The sequence below is a fragment of the Ambystoma mexicanum genome, chromosome 4q (genome assembly GCF_040938575.1).
Source record: "Ambystoma mexicanum isolate Mex_15411 chromosome 4q, UKY_AmexF1_1, whole genome shotgun sequence".
NCBI lineage: Eukaryota > Metazoa > Chordata > Amphibia > Caudata > Ambystomatidae > Ambystoma > Ambystoma mexicanum.
Genome location: NC_090928.1, coordinates 391,461,383 through 391,480,587, shown reverse-complemented (window position 1 = coordinate 391,480,587; position 19,205 = coordinate 391,461,383). Strand labels below are relative to the sequence as shown.

The 19,205-nt window shown below is 48.5% G+C and overlaps 1 protein-coding gene across 1 annotated transcript in view; it reads right to left on the bottom strand.

The window, feature by feature from the left end:
* Positions 1–4,478: 4,478 nt before the first annotated feature.
* DESI2 (desumoylating isopeptidase 2) overlaps positions 4,479–19,205 on the bottom strand; it is a 350,188-nt gene continuing 335,461 nt past the window's right edge. The window contains exon 5 of the mRNA XM_069607968.1: positions 4,479–6,229. Within this exon, the coding sequence (XP_069464069.1) occupies positions 5,990–6,229 (240 nt within the window). The 3' untranslated portion in view covers positions 4,479–5,989. The remainder of the gene's footprint in view (positions 6,230–19,205) is intronic.

The following is a 19,205-nucleotide window of genomic DNA, read 5'->3' as shown; positions in this document are numbered from 1 at the left end:
AGCTGCGCCGCCACCGGTGCGAGGCACTTGGTGAACACCCTGGGTGCCGACCTTAGTCCGAAGGGAAGGGCTCTGAACTGATAGTGACGCCCTTGGACCACGAACCTGAGAAACTTTCGGTGTCCCTTTAGGATGGGGATATGGAAGTAGGCATCCTCCAAATCCAACGACGACAGGAAATCGCCCTCCTCCAGCTGACCCAGGACGTGTTGGAGGGTGACCATCCGGAACTTCTGTGCCTTGATGAATTTGTTCAGTCATCGTAGGTCCAGGATGGGACGCCATCCTCCAATCTTCTTCTTCACGAGGAAGTATCTTGAGTAAACTCCGGAGCCCCGAAGCCTCTTTGGTTCAAGCTGGATGGCGCCCTTCCTGAGCATCGCCTTTACCTCCAAGAGAAGTTGAGGGACGTGAAGTTCTTTCCTGGCCACAGGGGGGACGCGCGGGCACCTTCTTTGAAACTCGAGCGCGTGACCCTGGGCTAGGGCGTCCAGCACCCAACGGTCGGTGGAGATGGACTCCCACACGCTGACGAAGCTCGCCAGCCGGCCTCCCACCGGGGTGCTTCGGTGGGGGCCCGACCCCACGGCCAGTTGTCCTGCTTCGACGAGGCTTTGCCGCCTTTACCTCCTTGGCGACGACGGTGGGGTCCGCCCGACTTGCCTCATCCCCTGTAAGCTTCCTGCGACGACGAACGGGCCGCTTGATGGTAGGTGGAAAATCCGCCGCAGGAACCTTTGGAGGCACCCTTGCCTCTGCCGCTCCGAAAGGGCGGCCGCCGTTGCTGGAGAACCCCAAGAGCCCGGGCCGTCTCCGTGTCTGCTTTGATGGCTTGAAGGGAATCGTCCACTGTTTTCCCAAACAGGTTGTTTCCATCGAACGGCATGTCCAAGACTCTGGTCTGCACGTCTTGACGGAAGTCAGTAGCCTTGAGCCATCCACGCCGCCTAAGGCACACGCCGTTGCCCAACTGGCGAAATCCAGTGTCGGCGATGTCCGTCGCAATCGTAATGGTGTGGTCCGACGCCATCTCACCTTCCTGCAAGATCTCTATGGCATCCGCCCTCTTGTCGTCTGGCAGGGGGGCCAGTTTGTACCACAGCACCCTGTCGTAGCGGGCTACGATAGCCAAGGCGTTGGCCGCCTTAATCGTCGTCGCTGCAGACGAGATGACCCTGCGTCCCATCGTATCCAATTTCTTTCCCTCGCCGTCCGGCGGGGAAGTCGACGTGGAGGCCGCACCCCCCCCGCTTTCTTCCTGGCCGCCGCGGAGACGACGGAGTCCGGGGTCGGCTGTGCCCGGAGGCACAAGGGGGCCGCGTTCGGGACCCGGTACTTCTTGTACCGATCCCTTTTAGCCGGCGTCGTGGATGGGTTCTTGAGGAGGGCGAGGCCCTCATCCCAAATATCGTCCAGTAGAGGCACAGAGAGGACCGTCTTCCTCTTGGCCTCGCGCCGTTGATAAAGGAAACCTTCCTTCTCCTCCGGGCAGAGCTGGAAGAGCTCGGATGCCCTGGCGATCATGGAGTGAAACGATCCGATCTCGTCGGGCGGGGAAGCCCGGGTGGGAGGTGACAACGGCAGATCCTCGTCGTAAACCTCGTCGTCTGTACCCGTCGCGGCCGTGTCAGTCCCCGTATCATCCCCACGAGTCGTGGACGGGGAGGAGGGCTGAACAGGGCGCGATGGCTGAAAAGGAGGGTGAATCCTTCTTCTCTTTGGGGGAGGCCACCCAGAAGGGCCTGGCTCCGGGTACCCCGTCGGGAGCGGTTCCTCCGCTGGTGGTAACGGCAGTCTCGTCCTAATCTCCGAGCATAAGGACTGGATAGCCAACAAAATGGCCACCGAGTTGTCTTGCGGCGCTGGTTGAGGGGAGTCCGACGGGCGGTCAGGGGCCCCGTCGGCACCCTCGACGATATCGTCGTCTCCTACGTCGGGATCCCTCCCAACGGGTTGGTCTTCTTCCATGCCAACGCCGTGGCTTAAGACCTCGACCAGCTCTTCCTCAGAGGTTGAGGCCGAATCCACAACGACCTCCTGCCCCCCCCCCTTTTTCTTCTCCGTCGGAGGTTTCACGGGGGTCCTGTCGATGGGCATAAAAGAGGACTCCCTCCGCGGTGGCAGGGAGACTCTGAGCCCCGAGGTCGCCACCACTGGTGTAGCCTCCACAGGCTGAGCCAGGGCCGCCGCGACTGTCTCGATAGAGGCCTTGACCGGATGGATTAAGGCTTTCACCACCTTAGGTGCGCTCACCGCCTTCTCCTTGAGGGGGGGGGGGGGGAAACACTGCCTCGCTCTCCCTCCGATGGGGCCTTCGAGCTCGACCGGGGCCTCTCCAGGAGCTTTGCCAGGTGCTCGGCCTTCCTCTTACCCGAACCAGAGCGTTGGCTCGTGGTTGATGGTGCCGGGGAGGATGCGCCCTGCCTGGCGCCCGTAGAGCCGACCGTTCAGCGCTCCCGGTGCCAGCGGACTCGCGGTGCTTGGCCTTGTGTTGGACCCCCGTCGCTGGGGCGTCCTCAAAGGTCTTAGAAGACCGCTCGGATTTCTTCCTCTTCTTCTCGCCTGACGGGCTCTTCCCTTCCAGCCAGTTGGCGAGACGTTGATGGCGGTCCTTCATGGTCCGCTCCGACATATTGCCGCAAAACGCACAGTCCTTCTCCACATGTGTGTTGTCCTCATGTAGGCAGTAAAGACAAAAGGAGTGTTCGTCCTCCTTAAAGACATTCTGAAGCTGGCATCCAGGGCAGACCCTGAACAGCTTTCCGGGCGTCGAGCTTCCCTTCTCCTGGGCCATGTCCGAGATGGGCCTGAGAAACTTCTGGTGTCCTCCAAAAGCGTAGCTCGACGAAATCTTCACCCTTGAGGGGCGTAGACGAATCCGACACGGGTCCCCGTTGATCGGATGAAGAATCGGTGGAGCTTGAGGCTTTTTTTGACCGAAAAAAATCGAAGTTTTTGAGAAAAAATGTGAAAAAATAGCACTAACGCTCAAGAGCAATAACACGAGGATCCCAACACTTGAACGTGCGGTAAAAATCTGAAGATGGCTGCCAGAGGCGGGGCTTAGGTAGAGGGCAGTCATTGGCTGTGGTCAGTATGACGCAGAGATCAGTGATTGGTTACTACTACGAAAGACAGATCAGAAACGAAACTGATACTGGTTTTTTCTTTACCGAGGATTCCCAGCCTGACGACGGGGAATATTCATGAGCATGTGAATCCATGCCAGACCCCATGCTGGAGAAACATTGCTGCTCCATAATTGCCATAGTTCATGCTATACGAGCTGCATTTTGTTGACTTTCAGACTTGGTTGGGAATGTGAAGACAGGCAATTATCTTTTTTCCCACCTGTTCATGCCAATACTTACTGCCAAGTGATCAGAAGTGGCAATTAGCCCAATCTCTTTCAACCCACCTCGACTTGGACAGGCAGTTCTACGTGTAAAATGGCTACTAGTGAATGAGAAAGGTTTCTAATACAGGGCCGACTTCTAGAGCTAAAGACCTTCAAATGCAGTCGGGAGTGCACAATGCAGATGAGCAAAAGTGCTTTCTAAGGGGCTAAAACTGGAGCAGTGCCGGTGCCTTCGGTATAGTGTCAGTAAGGGCGCTAGGATGCTTAAGCCATGGGGACAAAGTGATGTAGCCATTTTTTTAAGAATGAGGTTTTGAAGTTTTTGGGCGTTTCTGTTCTCCACATTTACAATGTCCCTTTACACATGGTTATACATTTTGCACCAAAGCTATTAACTGGAAGGTCCATATCAATGTTAATAGGTTGTCTCCAAGACACAAAGTAGTGTGTGGGCTTAATATTGGTGTATGCAAAGATGCACACTATAGAGATAACAATGTGTTTTATAGTGCTTTCATGGAAACTTATACATAGGTATAAATATATACACAAACAACGCACATACATACAACTACATAAACTGGGTTCTCAGTAGTTTTAGAATATCCACCTTGATCAGGAACCATGTAGGCGCTGTAGATTAAATATGTAATGACATCTGTTTTTCTGGTAAAGGAGCTTCTCTATTAAAACCAATGCTTCCAAAATCCCCCCAAAAGAAACACAGCATGGCTTTATCCACGTGCTTCCTGATTGAGAGTAGCAGGAGCATATTCTTAGTAAGGTCAACAGCAGGCATTCGCATCGAGGCACACATTAAATACTTTTATCATGTAAGGTCACAGTCTATGAAAGAAGACAGTGTACCTCCCATGTGCCAGGCGCCAAACCATGCTCATCGCTTCCCACCCATCCCCCGAATGTAAAAACAAAAAACTAAGACAAAAACGTTCTTGTACACTGCGCGTCAAGCTGCCTACGTTTATGTGGGCAAAACGGCTTAAAAAAGCTGGCACAGGAATATTTTCATTGTGGCCCATAGTAGACTGGCAAGAAGTCAGTGTATGCCAAACCAGTTTGCAACAAAGACCCAGCTTCGTAACAGCAGTGCACGATCCTCTTTGAACATGGCAGTCAGTATTTATTAATCCAGGTAATACTTGCATAGTTTACCAGCTCAAATCAAAGTAGCGTAATAGTTTCCGTCAAATGATGGTGCATTAAGTCCCAACTCACAAGGTTGCACAAATGATACACCTGCACCTAAGCACTGTATGCTTCGGCAAAACCGTGCACAAGAGGTGCATCGCATGAGACAGCAGGGTCTTCTCTCTGGCCAGGGACAGTAGCGGTGACAGTCTACTATTGCTTTCAAAAGAAGAACAAGTTCACACATTTTTTTTGGATGTGTTTAGGAAACAAATACACATAAGAGTTCCTTCAGAAATATCACACTGCTGTCAAAAACAAATGATTTCGTCTACGCAAATGTTCACATATTCCGTAACTGCTACATGATTTCATTAATACAATTAGGACTACTGAGTTCTTGTAATAATAAAAGTATATCAAAATGTAAGTTAGAAAAAAGTACTCCCTGGGTTCAGTAGCGGAGGTGTACTCTGCAGGTAAATCAATAAGTTAATGTGTTTTTTTTTTCTTTTCCTGAAAAAGTGTCGTCATCCTCCAAAAACCTGAAGCACCTGCAAATTGTTAGAAGTAAATTACTTCAACGTCCTCCACAAAACCACAAAGGGGAGCTAGTTTGATGATCTGATGGTGCACTTTACACAGAGCTCATAACACTTAATGTTCAATGGCCTCTTATTTGGCCGTACTCTGCCGTCGACTTTGGAAATGAACAGAACAACATTCTCCAAAAGGGGCTGTCCATTTGGACGGTAAAAATATAAGGCCATTGCTGGAAATCTCTGGTGTTCTGAACATGCATAACACATAGAAGTGCAATATCGTTGTCCACCCACAACCATAGTTACTTGTGATAAAAGACTGACTATGAGCTACTAGACGCAATTGCCACTCATCGGTTACATTTCTTCTGCGCTACGATTCTACAACCTCACCCTGTAAATCTTAAATACCCTGTCCTTCGTTGTAAGCGGCTTACTTTCGTAACCACAGGTGGCAGTAACTGCAGAAATGTGTGAATGCTCAGAGTCCTGAAAGGCAGTAGGAAGCCGGTTCAGCCGCATCCGAGATAGCTGCTTGAGGTAAACATGTATCCTACTTGTTTTAAGAAGATACAACATTTAGTGTTTTTCCCAACCTGTTAGTAGAAGGTTGTTATACATGGTCTGTAAACAATCCGAGATATTACACACAGATCTCCCATACAACCGAATAAAGGTAAAACATTTACTGAGTAGGTAAAAGGGGAGCTTCCTTGAAATGATTCCCCTGCTTCCACCGATTCTGTCAGTCAATTAGAAATATAATCCTGAGCAAACGAGAAGAGGTGGGGTTTGGGGGAAGGGGAGCTGGGCATACAGTTCTCGTTCAAACATAAGGAACGCTGAAATGTTTTCCCTCCCTTTTGACGTGGTGTCCTTTAGTCAAATGCTGGAGATCATTCTATACATTGCAGTTCTAAGGATTCCATCCTATGGAGGTCTATAGCTTGGTGTGGCGACCGGGTCTGGGCAGGGTTGACGTGTTTGAGGTAGACGAGGAAGCAGAAACGACAGAGTCATCCACTTCCTCAAGTCCATCATGGAGCTCCTGGCTGATGCTGGACTGAAGGGCTGCAGGAGTAAGCCATTCCTTGGGTAGACAGCTTTGGAGAAATGGTACACAGGAGCTGAAGTAGGCAAGGCGGTTGACCCAGCGAGGAATTTCCCTTCCACAAAGGATCTGCAAAATAAAAAAAAAATAAAGACTTCAATGCAACCACAATCCAAACCAGATTTTCTTTTTTAAACTATTGGCAACAGGTTAACATTTGCAGCAGATTACCTGGAGTACACAGTGATCAGAATCCAAAGTAGTACAAAGTCAGTTAATCTACAGTTACTCTCATCAAACACATGGTATTAACCCACCGTGCGCAGATTTATGCTCCAGGAATATTAAGGAGACAGACTGAACAGTTCCCATATCGCAGTCTACCACCAACTGGAGTTCGAATTCCCGGCCTCCTCCCCTGCTACTGTTGCCCTACTGGTTGCATCCATCGAAAGCACCAGGGCCCTCACCGCATCCCATGTATCCCCAGGCCTGGAGCAGACTGGTTGTATTTTGCAATATTCCTGTTCAACAACACAGCACCACAGTAGATCTTTTAGCCCCTTTGGTCATGCCCTACGGACCCAACAGTAACAGAGCATTGGCATACAACGCTTTGCTAGTAACATACAAATGGACAGTTTCTTCCCACTTTTCGGGATCCCCGGTAGCCACCCGAACCAATAGCACAGAATATCTAGCAGGACTTTGTAATTAATCATGCTCTCGGTCACCTCTGCCACTTGTCGCCAAAAAGGCACCAGGAGCGGGCCACTCCACACAACATGTATACAATCAGCACTTCCGCCTTTACATTTAGGGCACCGTCCATCACAGGAGCGATCAAATCTCTGCTGCACTGCTGGAGACATGTATGCTCGAAGGATTTTAAATTTTATTATTTTAAACCGAGAGTTGATTGCTACCTTCCTAGAATATAAGCACATACTTCCATCTCGTATCATTTCAAGTTTCGCCAATATCTGCCTCTGATCGTGTCCTGCTAGCTGGTACCCCTCGAGGGGTAGAGCCTCTTGATATACGATAAATTGTGGATTTCCATCCCTTAGCATTGGCAGAATTAAACAAGAACTTCAAAAGAGGGACAGTCTGAGGCTCCTACATTAATGCCACCAACCATTTATGAAATGCTTCCCGAAGTCTAATAAAAATTGAACTGCCCTCCCGAATGTACCTCCTAATTTAGTTTCAACTTGCTCCAAAGTAAGAAACTGCCCTCAGGGTAAATATCTGATATATTCCAAACCCCTAAGCGAGACCACTCCTCCCATATCACACCGTCGCATGCTGGGGCCAAGCCTTGAATGCCTGAGATTGTGAGTTCTGGGGTATAGAGAAACTATCGACAGCCTTCGGTAGTCTCCACCATGAGTGACCTGTGCATGCCGCCGGGTCAAACAGGCACTTACCATTAATTTGTTTAGAAAGCAAGGAGCTCTGCAATGAGTACGGGGAGGTGGACCTCCTTTTGAACATAATTTGTGGGAACCAGTGCGATCCCGGCACCCAATATGACACAAATGACACCTGTGCTGCCAAGTAGTATAGTTCAAGATTAATAACCCTCTGTTCCCACATCCTAGCAAGCGTCTCCCATTTGATTCTGGGTGTTTTGGGGCTCCAAACCACTCGAACCATTAATGACTTCAACGTCGTGAAGAACTGAGGTTCCAGCCACACCGGGCCATTGAGAAACAAATGCAACAATTTAGGGAGGACAATCATTTTTATAATTACTACCTTTCCCATAAGCGAGGAAAGTGGTCTCAGACAGTGGATCCATCCCTCCACACATGCAGGATCGCATTAAAGTCCCCAGCCACTAACAGTGTGCATGTGAATACGCCATGCATTTAACCCAGAGGGCATCATAAAACCCAGGATTGTCTACATTCGGTCTATATACATTGACCAGTGTAATGAGGTTCTGGGCCAGTGTCCCCAACACTATAACAAATCTATCTCCCCTACGGGTCTCTCTCAATGTAACATCCTGAATCCCAATGACTTGTGAATTAGACTTGCAACTCCACGAGAGTAAGTGGAATAAAATGTATAAAACCTCACGCCTCTCCAGGACGTCGCTAGCCTGTCATTCAACACCCCCATCAGGTGAGTTGCCTGCAAAAAATAAAAATAAAAAAAATAATAAAAAAAAAAAATAAAAAATAATAATAAAAATATATATATATATATAATAAAAAAAAATAGAACCCCCCCCTCCAAAACACGTATTGCCCCAATTCTCTGCATTTTGGCATAGCTGTTCAGGTCTCTCACATTCCAACACAGGAGAGTGCAGCTCCCATGCGACTGGGTCTTAGCCATCCTCCCTCTGTCCTCTTTTGGATACCCTCCCAAGTTTAACAGGACCAAAAAGTTGTCTTGTGCACTCTATGCAGTTTTGGCAAAACAGTCAACCAAATCTCCCAACCATAACAGTCCCTCGACCACCCAAACACCCTCTTCCGCCCCTCTACCCATAATACTGCAGAACACCCCCACCCCCCTGCTCCAATTAGCAGTGAGCCCCCCCCCCCCAAACCCTCATGCATCCCCAATAAACCAAACACTCAAGGCGCCTACCTGGGGGCACCAGACTCAGTGACTTTGACCAACCAACCGGAGCCACTCCTATGAAGGAGGAGATCCACTTTTATACGGATTAATAGCTACTGACCCATCTCTTTACATAACTAATTGCAGCCAGTCTAGGAGCAACACCAAATACCCTGCATCTAACGGCTTACCCTCCACCTACCTTCATTTGCTAGGCATATATAAATACAACACGTTCCTGTAAACTTGTCAGAAAATATTCTCGTACAGTAATACATCCACCTAAACTCCCATCCTCTCAGGCCTTAGGTAAGGACGCAATGTAAGCCAGTGCTTCAGTCGGGTCAGAAAAGAACACGTTACTTACCCCTAGTAACGTTCTTTCGTCTGGATGTTCCTCCCACATATTCCTCATCTTTGATATTCAATATCCAGCTTCAGCTGCTTCGGAAATACATTTCGGCAGAGGGCGCTCTGCGTCGATGCAGTCGACTCGATGTCCCCAAGGGCCTCTGTCTCGAGGATTTAATCAAAGGTAAATATAGCAAGCGCAGCGCCAGTTGGCTATTACAGTAGAAACTACATGCATAACCACAGGTTTCACCGTACTATAGCTTTGAAAGATCAAAAGCTGTAATAGCATGGGGAATTCTACTGTGCGATAGGCTGGGAGGGCGATGAGGCATAAGTGGGAGTAACATCCAGTCGAAAGAATGTTACCAGGGGTAAGTAACTTGTTCTTCGAACGGATTGTGTACTCCCACGTATTCCTCATCTTTGACAGACTCCCAAAGCAGTGTTTGTTTTTGTGTGTGTGGGTTAGGGGGGGGGGGGGAGAGTAAGAATGTAGCTATTAAATGGTTTCCATGAACTGAATGGAGGACAGCCTTTCCAAAGCTTCCAACCTGAACGAGGGAAGAGTCAAGGGAGTAATGCTTTGTGAACGTGTGTATAGTAGACCATGTAGCTGCCTCACAAATGTTTTTGATCAGAACACCCATTTGCAGAGCCGTAGAGATAGCCATGCCCTTGGTGGAATGGACCCTTAAGCCTTCTGGAGAATCCTTGCACGACCAGCCTGTAGCATCCTGAAGTTGCCAGAATGATGCATCGGGATAAGGTCTGTTTAGTCACAGCCTGACTCAGTTTGTGACTTGTATAGCCTATAAAAAGCTTATCATCAATACGAAGTTTGGATAATCTAGATACGTAGAATCTTGCAGCTCTACGTGGATCCAATTTGTGTAATCTCTCCTCCTCTTTGTCAAGATGAGGTGGAGGATAGAAAGTGGGTAATACAATTTGTTATCCTACATGAAAATATGAAATTATTTTAGGTACAAATGAAGGCTTCTCCCTCAGAATAACCTTATCCTTGTGGAAAATAGTAAAGGGTGGTTTGGATAATAGTGCCTGTAAATCACTCACTCTACGGACTGAAGTTAATGCTACCAAGAGAATGGTTTTAAATGTTAGCAACTTTAACGGACATGAATGTAGAGGTTCATAGGGTGAACACATAAGACATTTTAATACCAGATTAAGGTCCCAACCTGGAAAGGAGATGGGGCTGGGGGGACACATTGTTGAGTCCCTTTAGAAATTGTGTCACCAGTGGGATCTTGAAATATTAAGAATCCTCTGATGAGCACTTAAAGATAGATAGCACCACCAAATAGCCCTTAATTGTTCCAACCTGGAGCCGCAGATTGGCTAGGTATAGTAGAAAACATAACACTTCTGGTGTTTTGCATAGTAAAGGGTCTACATTCTTGTCCTTGCACCTCTGCGGAATTTGTTACAACGGTACAAGGACTTTGTTGCTGGCCTTCTGGCCAAAAGCAAAATCTCCATTACGTCATTCGGGAGGTCCCAATCCTTGTATCTCAGCCTCTCAGAAACCATGGGTGAAGGCTGAGTGTCTTGACCTCTGGATGGGGAACCCAACCCTCCTCTCGCGAGAGCAGATCCTCTCATTGGAAGACTAATTCGAAGGCAGATGGACAAGTCTAGAAGGTCCGGGTACCACGTCCTCCTGGCCCAATCCGGGGCAATTAGGAACATGCGTTTCCTGAACATTCTCAACCTCTCGATCACATGAGGAATGACAGGGACAGGAGGAAACGCGTACAGGAGTGGAACCTCCCAGTCCACCACAAACACGTCTCCTTGAGCTCCTCTGGGAGGAAATTTCCTGGAGAAGTACAGTTTACACTTCCGGTTGACACTGGTCACAAGCACATCCACTTGAGGGGTTCCCTAAAGGGTGAAGATCTGTTGAAGGACTTCCTGAGCTAGTTCCCACTCGTGGGAGACTGTGCTCTGCTTGCTCAGAGCATCCGCCGCCGTGTCCTCTTCTCCAGTTAGGTGAACTGCAGAGAGAGTCCTTCTTGAATTGCCCAGTAGCAGAGCTGCATTGCGTCTCTGCACAGTGTTGGTGACCCTACACCACCTCTCTTGTTGAGGTAGTACATGGCCACTGTGTTGTCCGTCATTATCAGGAGATTCTTTCCCCGTACAGAGGGCAGCAATCCCTTCAGCACAAGTCTGATTGCCCTCAGCTCTAAAAGACTGATGTGTAGTTTGGACTCTGTTGGAGACCAATGACTGCCGATAGTCAGATTGTTGGCACGGGCTCCCCACCCCATGAGTGAGGCATCTGTGACTAGTTATCTCCAGCCATGGTTGGCAAAATGGTTCTTCCTTCAGAATGTTGTCCTCGCAGGCCCACCACAGGAGATCCTGTGCGACCCTGCTTGGAACCTGAAGTAGGTCTGACATGTTTCCTGAGAATTGTGACGATTGTGTTCGGAAAGCCCATTAAAGGAATCTCATTCTCAGGCCAGCCTCTGGCACCAGAAAATGCAGGATACTTTGAGGCCGAGCAACCCCAGCAAATTATAATAAATAAATAAAAAAATTTAAACAAAATCATCGAAGGCTGGGAGACGCTGGCCACTCGGAAATTTGGAGACCATCTGCTGAATGTCTTGAGCCCTCACCTCGGGTGGAGAGCTCTTTCCCAGGGATGTATCCAGTACAGTCCGATGAACTGGAGCTTTTGAGAAGGTGACATATGGGACCTCTTGTAATTGAGGAAGAAGCCCAGTCTGTGAAGAGAGTGGCAGGTGATGTTGAGATGATCCAGGACCTGTTCAGGAGAACTTGCCCTGATCAGCCAATCGTCCAGGTAGGGGTAGACGTGAAGCTCCTGTCCCCCCTCTCCTGTGACTCAATGCCACCACCGCCATTAACTTGGTGAAAGCCCTTGGGGAGGAGGTCAGCCCGAAAGGCAGAACTCGAAACCGATGAGAAAACCGCCAACTGCAAACCTCAGGTACTTTCTGTGCTTGAGATGTATTGGCAGATGAAAGTAAGCATCCTGAAGGTCCAATGACACCATCCAATCTTGAATGTTGGAGTTGGAGGGCATGAAGGATCTGAGAAAGTGTGACCATCTTGAATTTGTCCTTCCTGAGGTACTTGTTCAAGTATCTCAAGTTCAAGATGGGTCTCAGTCCTCCGTCCTTCTTGGGTAGTAGGAAGTATGGAGAGTACCATCCCTTGTTCCTCTCAGATACAGGCACCGGTTCTATAGTGCCTTTTTCTAGCATGGTCAATTTCCTGCACAAGGAGCGTATCTGGAACTCTCAAAGAGTGGCTCCCCGGTGGATGGTTCCCAGGTCTTTCAATGAAGGGCAGGCAGTAACCTTGGGCTATGGTTTCCAATACCCAAGCATCCAAAGGAATGTCTCACCATTCTTTCAGCTGCTGCGACAGCCTGCCTCCCACTGGTGTTTTGTGACTCAAGACATCAGAGGTTTTGAGGTGGCTGATGCAGTGGCTGTTGGTAAGGATGCCCCTGCTAGAGCAGGCTTAGCACGGCTCCCTCATCCACCATGAGAGAATATTCTTTGGCCTTTTTGATCAGCCATTCTTCTTGCTCTTCCAACTGAGTAGTAGCAAAAAGATCTACCCCTCCAAGGCTGTCCACTGTGGCGAAAGGGCTGAGGCTGCCTAATAGCAGCACCTAAGGATTTGGCTGCTGCCTTTGAGGTCTGCAACTTCTCCAGGCTTTCGTCAGCCTTATTACCAAAATGGTGAGACCCGTCAAAAGGCATGTTAAGAAGCCTTGACACCACATCGGCGCAAATCCAGACTTCCTCAAACACGAAAATCTGTGTATTATGGTGCTAGTTGCCATGGCTCTGCTGATGCTGTCAGCAGAATCCACACCTGACTGAAGAGACTCACACATGACTTCTTGGCCGTCTCTAACAATAGCCAAAAAACGGTCTCTTTCCTCACCCTCAGGAATGTGCTCCACCACCATGGAAATACAGTCACATAGAGGGATTGTGAATTTTGCCAAGGCACATGTGGAGTTGGCGGATTTAAGAGCCATGCTCCCTGCAGAAAATACTTTCCTTGCCCATGGTCATCCCTATCTGGAGGGATGGTAGGATAAGCCGTCTGCTTTGAAGTTGCTGTAGCTGCCTGCATCACCAGACTTTCTGGAGAGGAGTGTTTTGATGGGTAGTTGGGGTCACTACTAGATGGGCAGTATTTTCTAGTCAGGTTTTTGTTTACTGCTGGATTAGACTCTGGCGTTTCCCAATTTGTCGCCACCCTTATTTGGAGAGCGATGTGAAATGGTAAAATGGGATCCATTTGCGGACCCCTATCAAGGATGTCTGTCAGATCATCCTGCTTGAAGGGGAGAGTAGGCCTACTCCATCCCAAGTAGTCTACAATCTCAGACATCAACTGTCTATACGATGCATCTGCATTCTCACCAGCTCCAGGTCTACCAAATTCAAGCTCTGGTGAAGTGTCTATCCCACTGGCTGTTTGCAGGTTGTCATAAAGATCTTCTAATCTTAATTCTTCAGAAATAAAACTCAAGCAAATTAGGTGTACCATATTGAAGCCCAAAATGTGCATCAGTATCCGATGGCTCATTTTCCTCTAAATTGAGATTGGTGATAAGTAATCTTTCCTTGGTAAAGGAATATATGTCTTCTCCGGAATGGGCATTTTCAGAAATTTAGAACTCGACTCTCGAGGAATTGTCGATAGTTTTACTGACGTCGACTTCGGCTTTAAAGGCTTCAATAGTGTCGAAGGTGCGGTTGGCGTGGTTGGCCTCAAGGGCGCGCCCGGTGTCAAAGGCAGAGACCTCAATCTCGACTTCTACTTCGACTTATGGCTCGAAGGATCCTTCGATTTCTCATCGCGCCGAGTCCTCAATGATTTTCAATGAGGATATGGCCTTTGTCCTGGGCTCGAAGGAGTGCAGGATTTGGCACAAGCCCTATCCTTAGCGGCTTCTTTGGAAGGCAGGGTAGGAGCATGACTTGCTGAGGGTTTTTGCCTCTAATATTGCCTCATATATTTTTTGCATTTCTGACCTAAATGCTTCTCATTCAGCTGGTGGTGTGGAGGCCTTTGTGGGACAAGATACCCTCTCAGGGGAGGTGTCCGAAAACGAAGTTGAAGAAGGGGGCGACCTGTGGTGCCTCTTTTTCGTGGGTCAGTTATCGACATCTTGGAGTCGCAGTCCCAACACATCTTGAACCCGGTCTTTGGGGTAGTAGGTGTCAATTGATATTGATATTTTATTTCTATCGCGCTCGTACACAAGTGTTTCAGAGCACAGCAAGGGAGGGGAACAGAGGAGAACAAAACAGCGATCTTACTAGGCCCAGTGACATTGAGAACGTGCAAGTGCATGGGAGAGGGGTGGTGGGGGGGGGGGGAGTGCATGGGAGGGGGAGAGTGCATGGAAGGGGGAGAAGTGGGAAGCATAAGAGAAACAGATAAATAAATAATAAAGGCAACAAACAGTGGTAGTGGAGCCAGCAATTTGCAAGTGCTAGGTTTAAGGTAGCAGACAGGGTAGGTCTGCTAAGTGCAGGAAGAAAAAGGGGGGGCTGTATGGGTACAGATACAGACCCCAGTGAAAGGGGTGGGCCGGAGGCAGTGCGGGAGGGTGGCGGGGTGAGCAGGTACCGGGCCAGGAGCACAGTGCCAAGAGAGAACAGATCAGCTGGGGAGAGGGGGAGCGAAGGCAGAAGCAAAGAGGAAGGTCTTGAGGTGCTTCCGGAACCGGAGATGGTTCTCCTCAAGTTTTAGAGTGGCAGGGAGGCTGTCCCAGAGGGAGGCCCCAGCCGAAGAGAGATCTACCCCCAGCTTGTTTCTTTGAAAAACAACTGACCCTGAGGGATTTGGAGGTAGAGGAGCGAAGAGCTCGAGAGGGAAGGTATTTGCGTAGGGATAGCTGAAGGTATTTTGGACTCCGGCCCTACAAAGCCTTGTGGACAATGCAGAGGGTTCTGAATTTAATCCTTGAATCCTTGGAGCCAATGGAGAGATTTCAGAGCTGGAGATATACGATCCCAGGGCTCGGGGTCAAGGACAAGTCTTGCAGTCCTGTTCTGGATTAGTTGCAGAGGGCGGAGAGTAGAGGCAGGTAGATTTAGAAAGAGGCTGTTGCAATAGTCCAACCTAGAGAGAACCAGAGCTTGGGATACCATGAGCTTCTGGAGGAAGGAGAGGAAAGGCAGAGTACCTCTGGAGGAGGTGCAGTAGGAGATTTGACTTTTTAGAGACCTCAGAGATGTGGGTGGAGAAGGAAAGGGTGGAGTCAAAGATAACCGTGAGGTTCTTAGCCTCACAGGTAGGGGTAGGAGGGCGGCCAAGGGAGGCCGGCCAGAGAGTGACGGGAAAGGATGGTGAAGGTGTGCCGATGAGGAGGATCTCCGTCTTGCTGGCATTCAGATAAAGATCATTGGCAGCACACCAATCTTGAATGGCAGTTAGGCAATCAGAGATGGCAGAGGAGGTGGCAGAGGGCAGCCTCAAAATGAGTTGAGTGTCATCAGCGTAGCACTGGAAATTTGAGCAGAAAGTGGCAATGCAGTGGGCGAGAGTTGCCAGGTATTGGTTGAAAAGCCAGGGCGAGAGGTTAGACCCCTGGGGAACACCACAGGTAGAGAGGAAGATAGATGAAAGGAAGGACCCAAGTTGGACCTGGGAGGGTCGATCTGAGAGGAAAGAGCTCAGCCAGGCCAGAGCCTGATCAGTGATACCCAGGTTTTAACAGAGACGGTTGAGCAGGATGGTATGGTTGACTGTCGAAGGCAGAAGAGAGATTGAGGAGGATGAGAAGAGAGGGAATGTTAGAGTCAAGGTTGGAGAACAGATCTTCACGGATGTTCAGGAGAGCAGTTTCTGTGCTTCTGGCAGCTCTGAAGCCAGACTGGTGGTCATGGAGACAGCCAAAAGAATTGGAATGAAGGTTAAGCTTAGAGATGGCCAGGTTTTCCAGGAGTTTGCCCAGAAAGCGAGTAATGGAAATTGGGCGATAGTTAGCTAGACAAGAAGGATCAGCTGTGGGTTTCTTGAGAAGAGGATGCACAAGGGAGTGCTTCAGAGGGGAGGGGAAGCATCCTGAGGCAAAGGAGTGGTTGCAAAAATCAGCAAGGGCTGTAGCGAGGGCGTCAATGTGGTCCTTGATGGTTTTAGCAGAACAGGGATGAATCTGTTTTGACAAGGCTTTCATAGATCGGACTTGTCTAGCGACCTCGTCAGGGGAGAAAAGAGGAAAGGACAAGAAGGATGGTGGGGGGTGGCTAAAGGAGGGTCAGCAAGCACAGATGGAGAGGGGAGAGGAGGGGTCTGGGTGCAGAGGGTGGACAGGATGTCCTGGGTTTTTTAAATGAAGTGAGAGGCAAGGGCATTGCAAAGAGCCTGGGAGGCAACAGGAGGGGTAGAGACTGAAGCAGGGTTGGCCAGCTCCTTGCAGATTTTAAAGAGTTTGGCCGAGTTGGTAGATGCCGCTGAGAAACTAGCTTGAATGAAGGAAGACATTTTTGCGAATAGAACAAAAGAAGCACGCCGTAGTTTCCCAAAGTGTAAAAAAAAAACAGAACGGAAGCCAATGGGGCGCTGCACGCGCTATATATAACTTCAATGACATCATCCTGGTGACGGAGGACACTGAGGGACTTCTAGACGACTGCATCGACGCACAGCACCCTTTGCCGAATTTTCTTTCCGTAGCAGCTGAATATCGAATCTCAAAGATGAGGAATACGTGGGAGGACACAATCCATTTGAAGCGAGTCGTATTTCCATGGATGACACGTGTACAGCATTGCATATTGAAACTCTCGGTCTCCCTCAATAGATGCTTCACAACCAGGAATGAGTCTGGCCCATTGCACAGACGGGGCAAAGTCTTGGTAAAACCACACCCTGGCATCCTTATAGTGGATATATTCTAATTCCTGAGCCCTGTGCAAAATGGTATCCTGGTCCTGATAGATCAGCAGTCGTGCTATAATCGGACGTGGGTTCTGACCTGGTCTAGGTTTCTATACTGAGATTCGGTGCGCTCTCTCCACCAGAAATTGAGGGGATAATGCAGGAGCCTTCAGGACTTCTTTGATGAAGGTCTCCATAAACCGCTCCATATTTTGTGCTGGAAGAGACCCTGGGATCCCAACCACTCGAATATTATTGTGGCGTGACCTTGCCTCCAAATCTTTGTTCTCGTCACAGATTTCTTTCACTTCCTTCTGTATTCCACTGATTGCTGCAGTCAGCTCGCTGCTCGGGTCTTCGAGCACCCTTACTCTGTTCCGCTTAACGTAAGCAACCCCTCTCCTTATCTATCCTTTCCTGCATGCGTTCCATTTTGTACTCACTGACGCAAAGCAACTTTTCATTTCAGCCAGCACCAGACTCGGTTCAAAGGAATGTCCTGCTGATTCTCCTGGCGTAGCAGTGACCAAAACGGGCTTTGCTTTGCCACCATCTCCTGGCCAACTGGTCAGGGAACAGCCACGGTGCACGTACACAATGCCACTCCCTCCTTCTGTGTGAACTGCAGGCGGCCCTGTTTCTTATTTGCTTTGGCCAACCAACAGGGACACCCTGATCCCCACCGACATATGGTTCCTTCGCAGCGTGAAAAAACAAAAATGGGGGTACCATTGTAAGATACAAATTAGGCACAGATTCTGGGTATGATCTGTTATGGCTAGGAATGGGTTACTGAATTTCGTAATCCCATAGTACCAAATGGAATCACCTGCACTTTGTACACCCATATACTTTGCATCAGCATTTTGTTTCCATATCACATTAACAAAACACTATAAATCAATTCCAAACATGAAAGACTGACAAACATGGAATAAAACAGTAAAGAAAGGAAAAGGATTTTCATTGGTAGTGCTGGAACCTGGGTGAGTTCCAGGGTATCAGGTAATAGCCCCACCAAAAATATCACCATACATATGGTCGTCTGGAACGCCATAGGTGATTTTATGGGGGGATAATTTGTGGGAGCGGGGGTCCCCCCGCACATTTAAAAATAATGCGGGGTTGCAGGGGTGTCCCCCGCAGGTTGCATGCCTGAATATCGCCGCAAAAATATGGCGATATTTTTGAATCGCAATATTTTTGATCGCAATATTTTTGTGGGGATATTAACACATGGAACCGGGTTCCAGAACAAAGAACCAAATTCCATCTGTTGAAAAACCTCATAACTAAATTCCCTTCACTAGTCATAGAATACCATGGATAGGAATGCAGAAGGGGAGAAAAGGGAGTTAAGAAAGGGTAAGATCAAATCAAGCAAAATAAAGTGCAGCCCTTAGGGACTCATTTCTATGACTTAGAGGATGATTGTCACTTCTTCTCTTATCCTAGTTTCATTTAACATGGAGTCTCTTGTGGCCTTATATAAAGAACACATTTCGAAATTATATTTGTCCAAACGCTGCACCCCTAGCAAAGAGGGCATCTTTCTTTTGGGGTTAGCTGTGAAAAAAAAAAAAAAAGGGAAAAAAGCCTGTCTGCCAACATGAAAGAAATGTATGATGGATTATGTTGTCTGATCTGATTAGTTACTGCGCAAATAGTCCCCCGGTAAGCCGACCCTAATGGGCGTTACCCACAATCTCAGCTATATAAATAAGCTGCCCCGATCCTCAAGACAGACGCTTCGCGTTATTCTGCACTTGCAAGCAGCGTAACGCTCACCGTCGCCCGAGGTCAGACTTACCTTTGAAGATTCTGCTACCTTGACATCCTGCTTCTTGCCAACATACTTACCAACTGGGGGACGCTGTTCTTACCTATACATCTCTTCGCGAACCAAGTATTCATCTTTACTGTTAGGCAGAAACCTGTGCAGTTCCCTCTGGGACCACTGCAAAAGATTTAAGACTACAGGTGTTGGCAGTAAACCCACTTGGTAGCAGTCTGCACCACACAGAATCACTGTGGTAGCTGTGGCTGAGCAGCCAGACTTCCCTCAAGAAGAGTTAGGCAGTATACAGAGAATACAGATAGGTACAGAGACACAGTAGCACAAGCAAACACTAACCAGAGCTAGGTGTAAAAGTATAAACTTATTTATTAAAGGTACACTCATAAATTACACTAGCACACTATAAAAGATAAGAAACTCAACTCAAACACAGTTACTATTACTCATATGTACATCCCT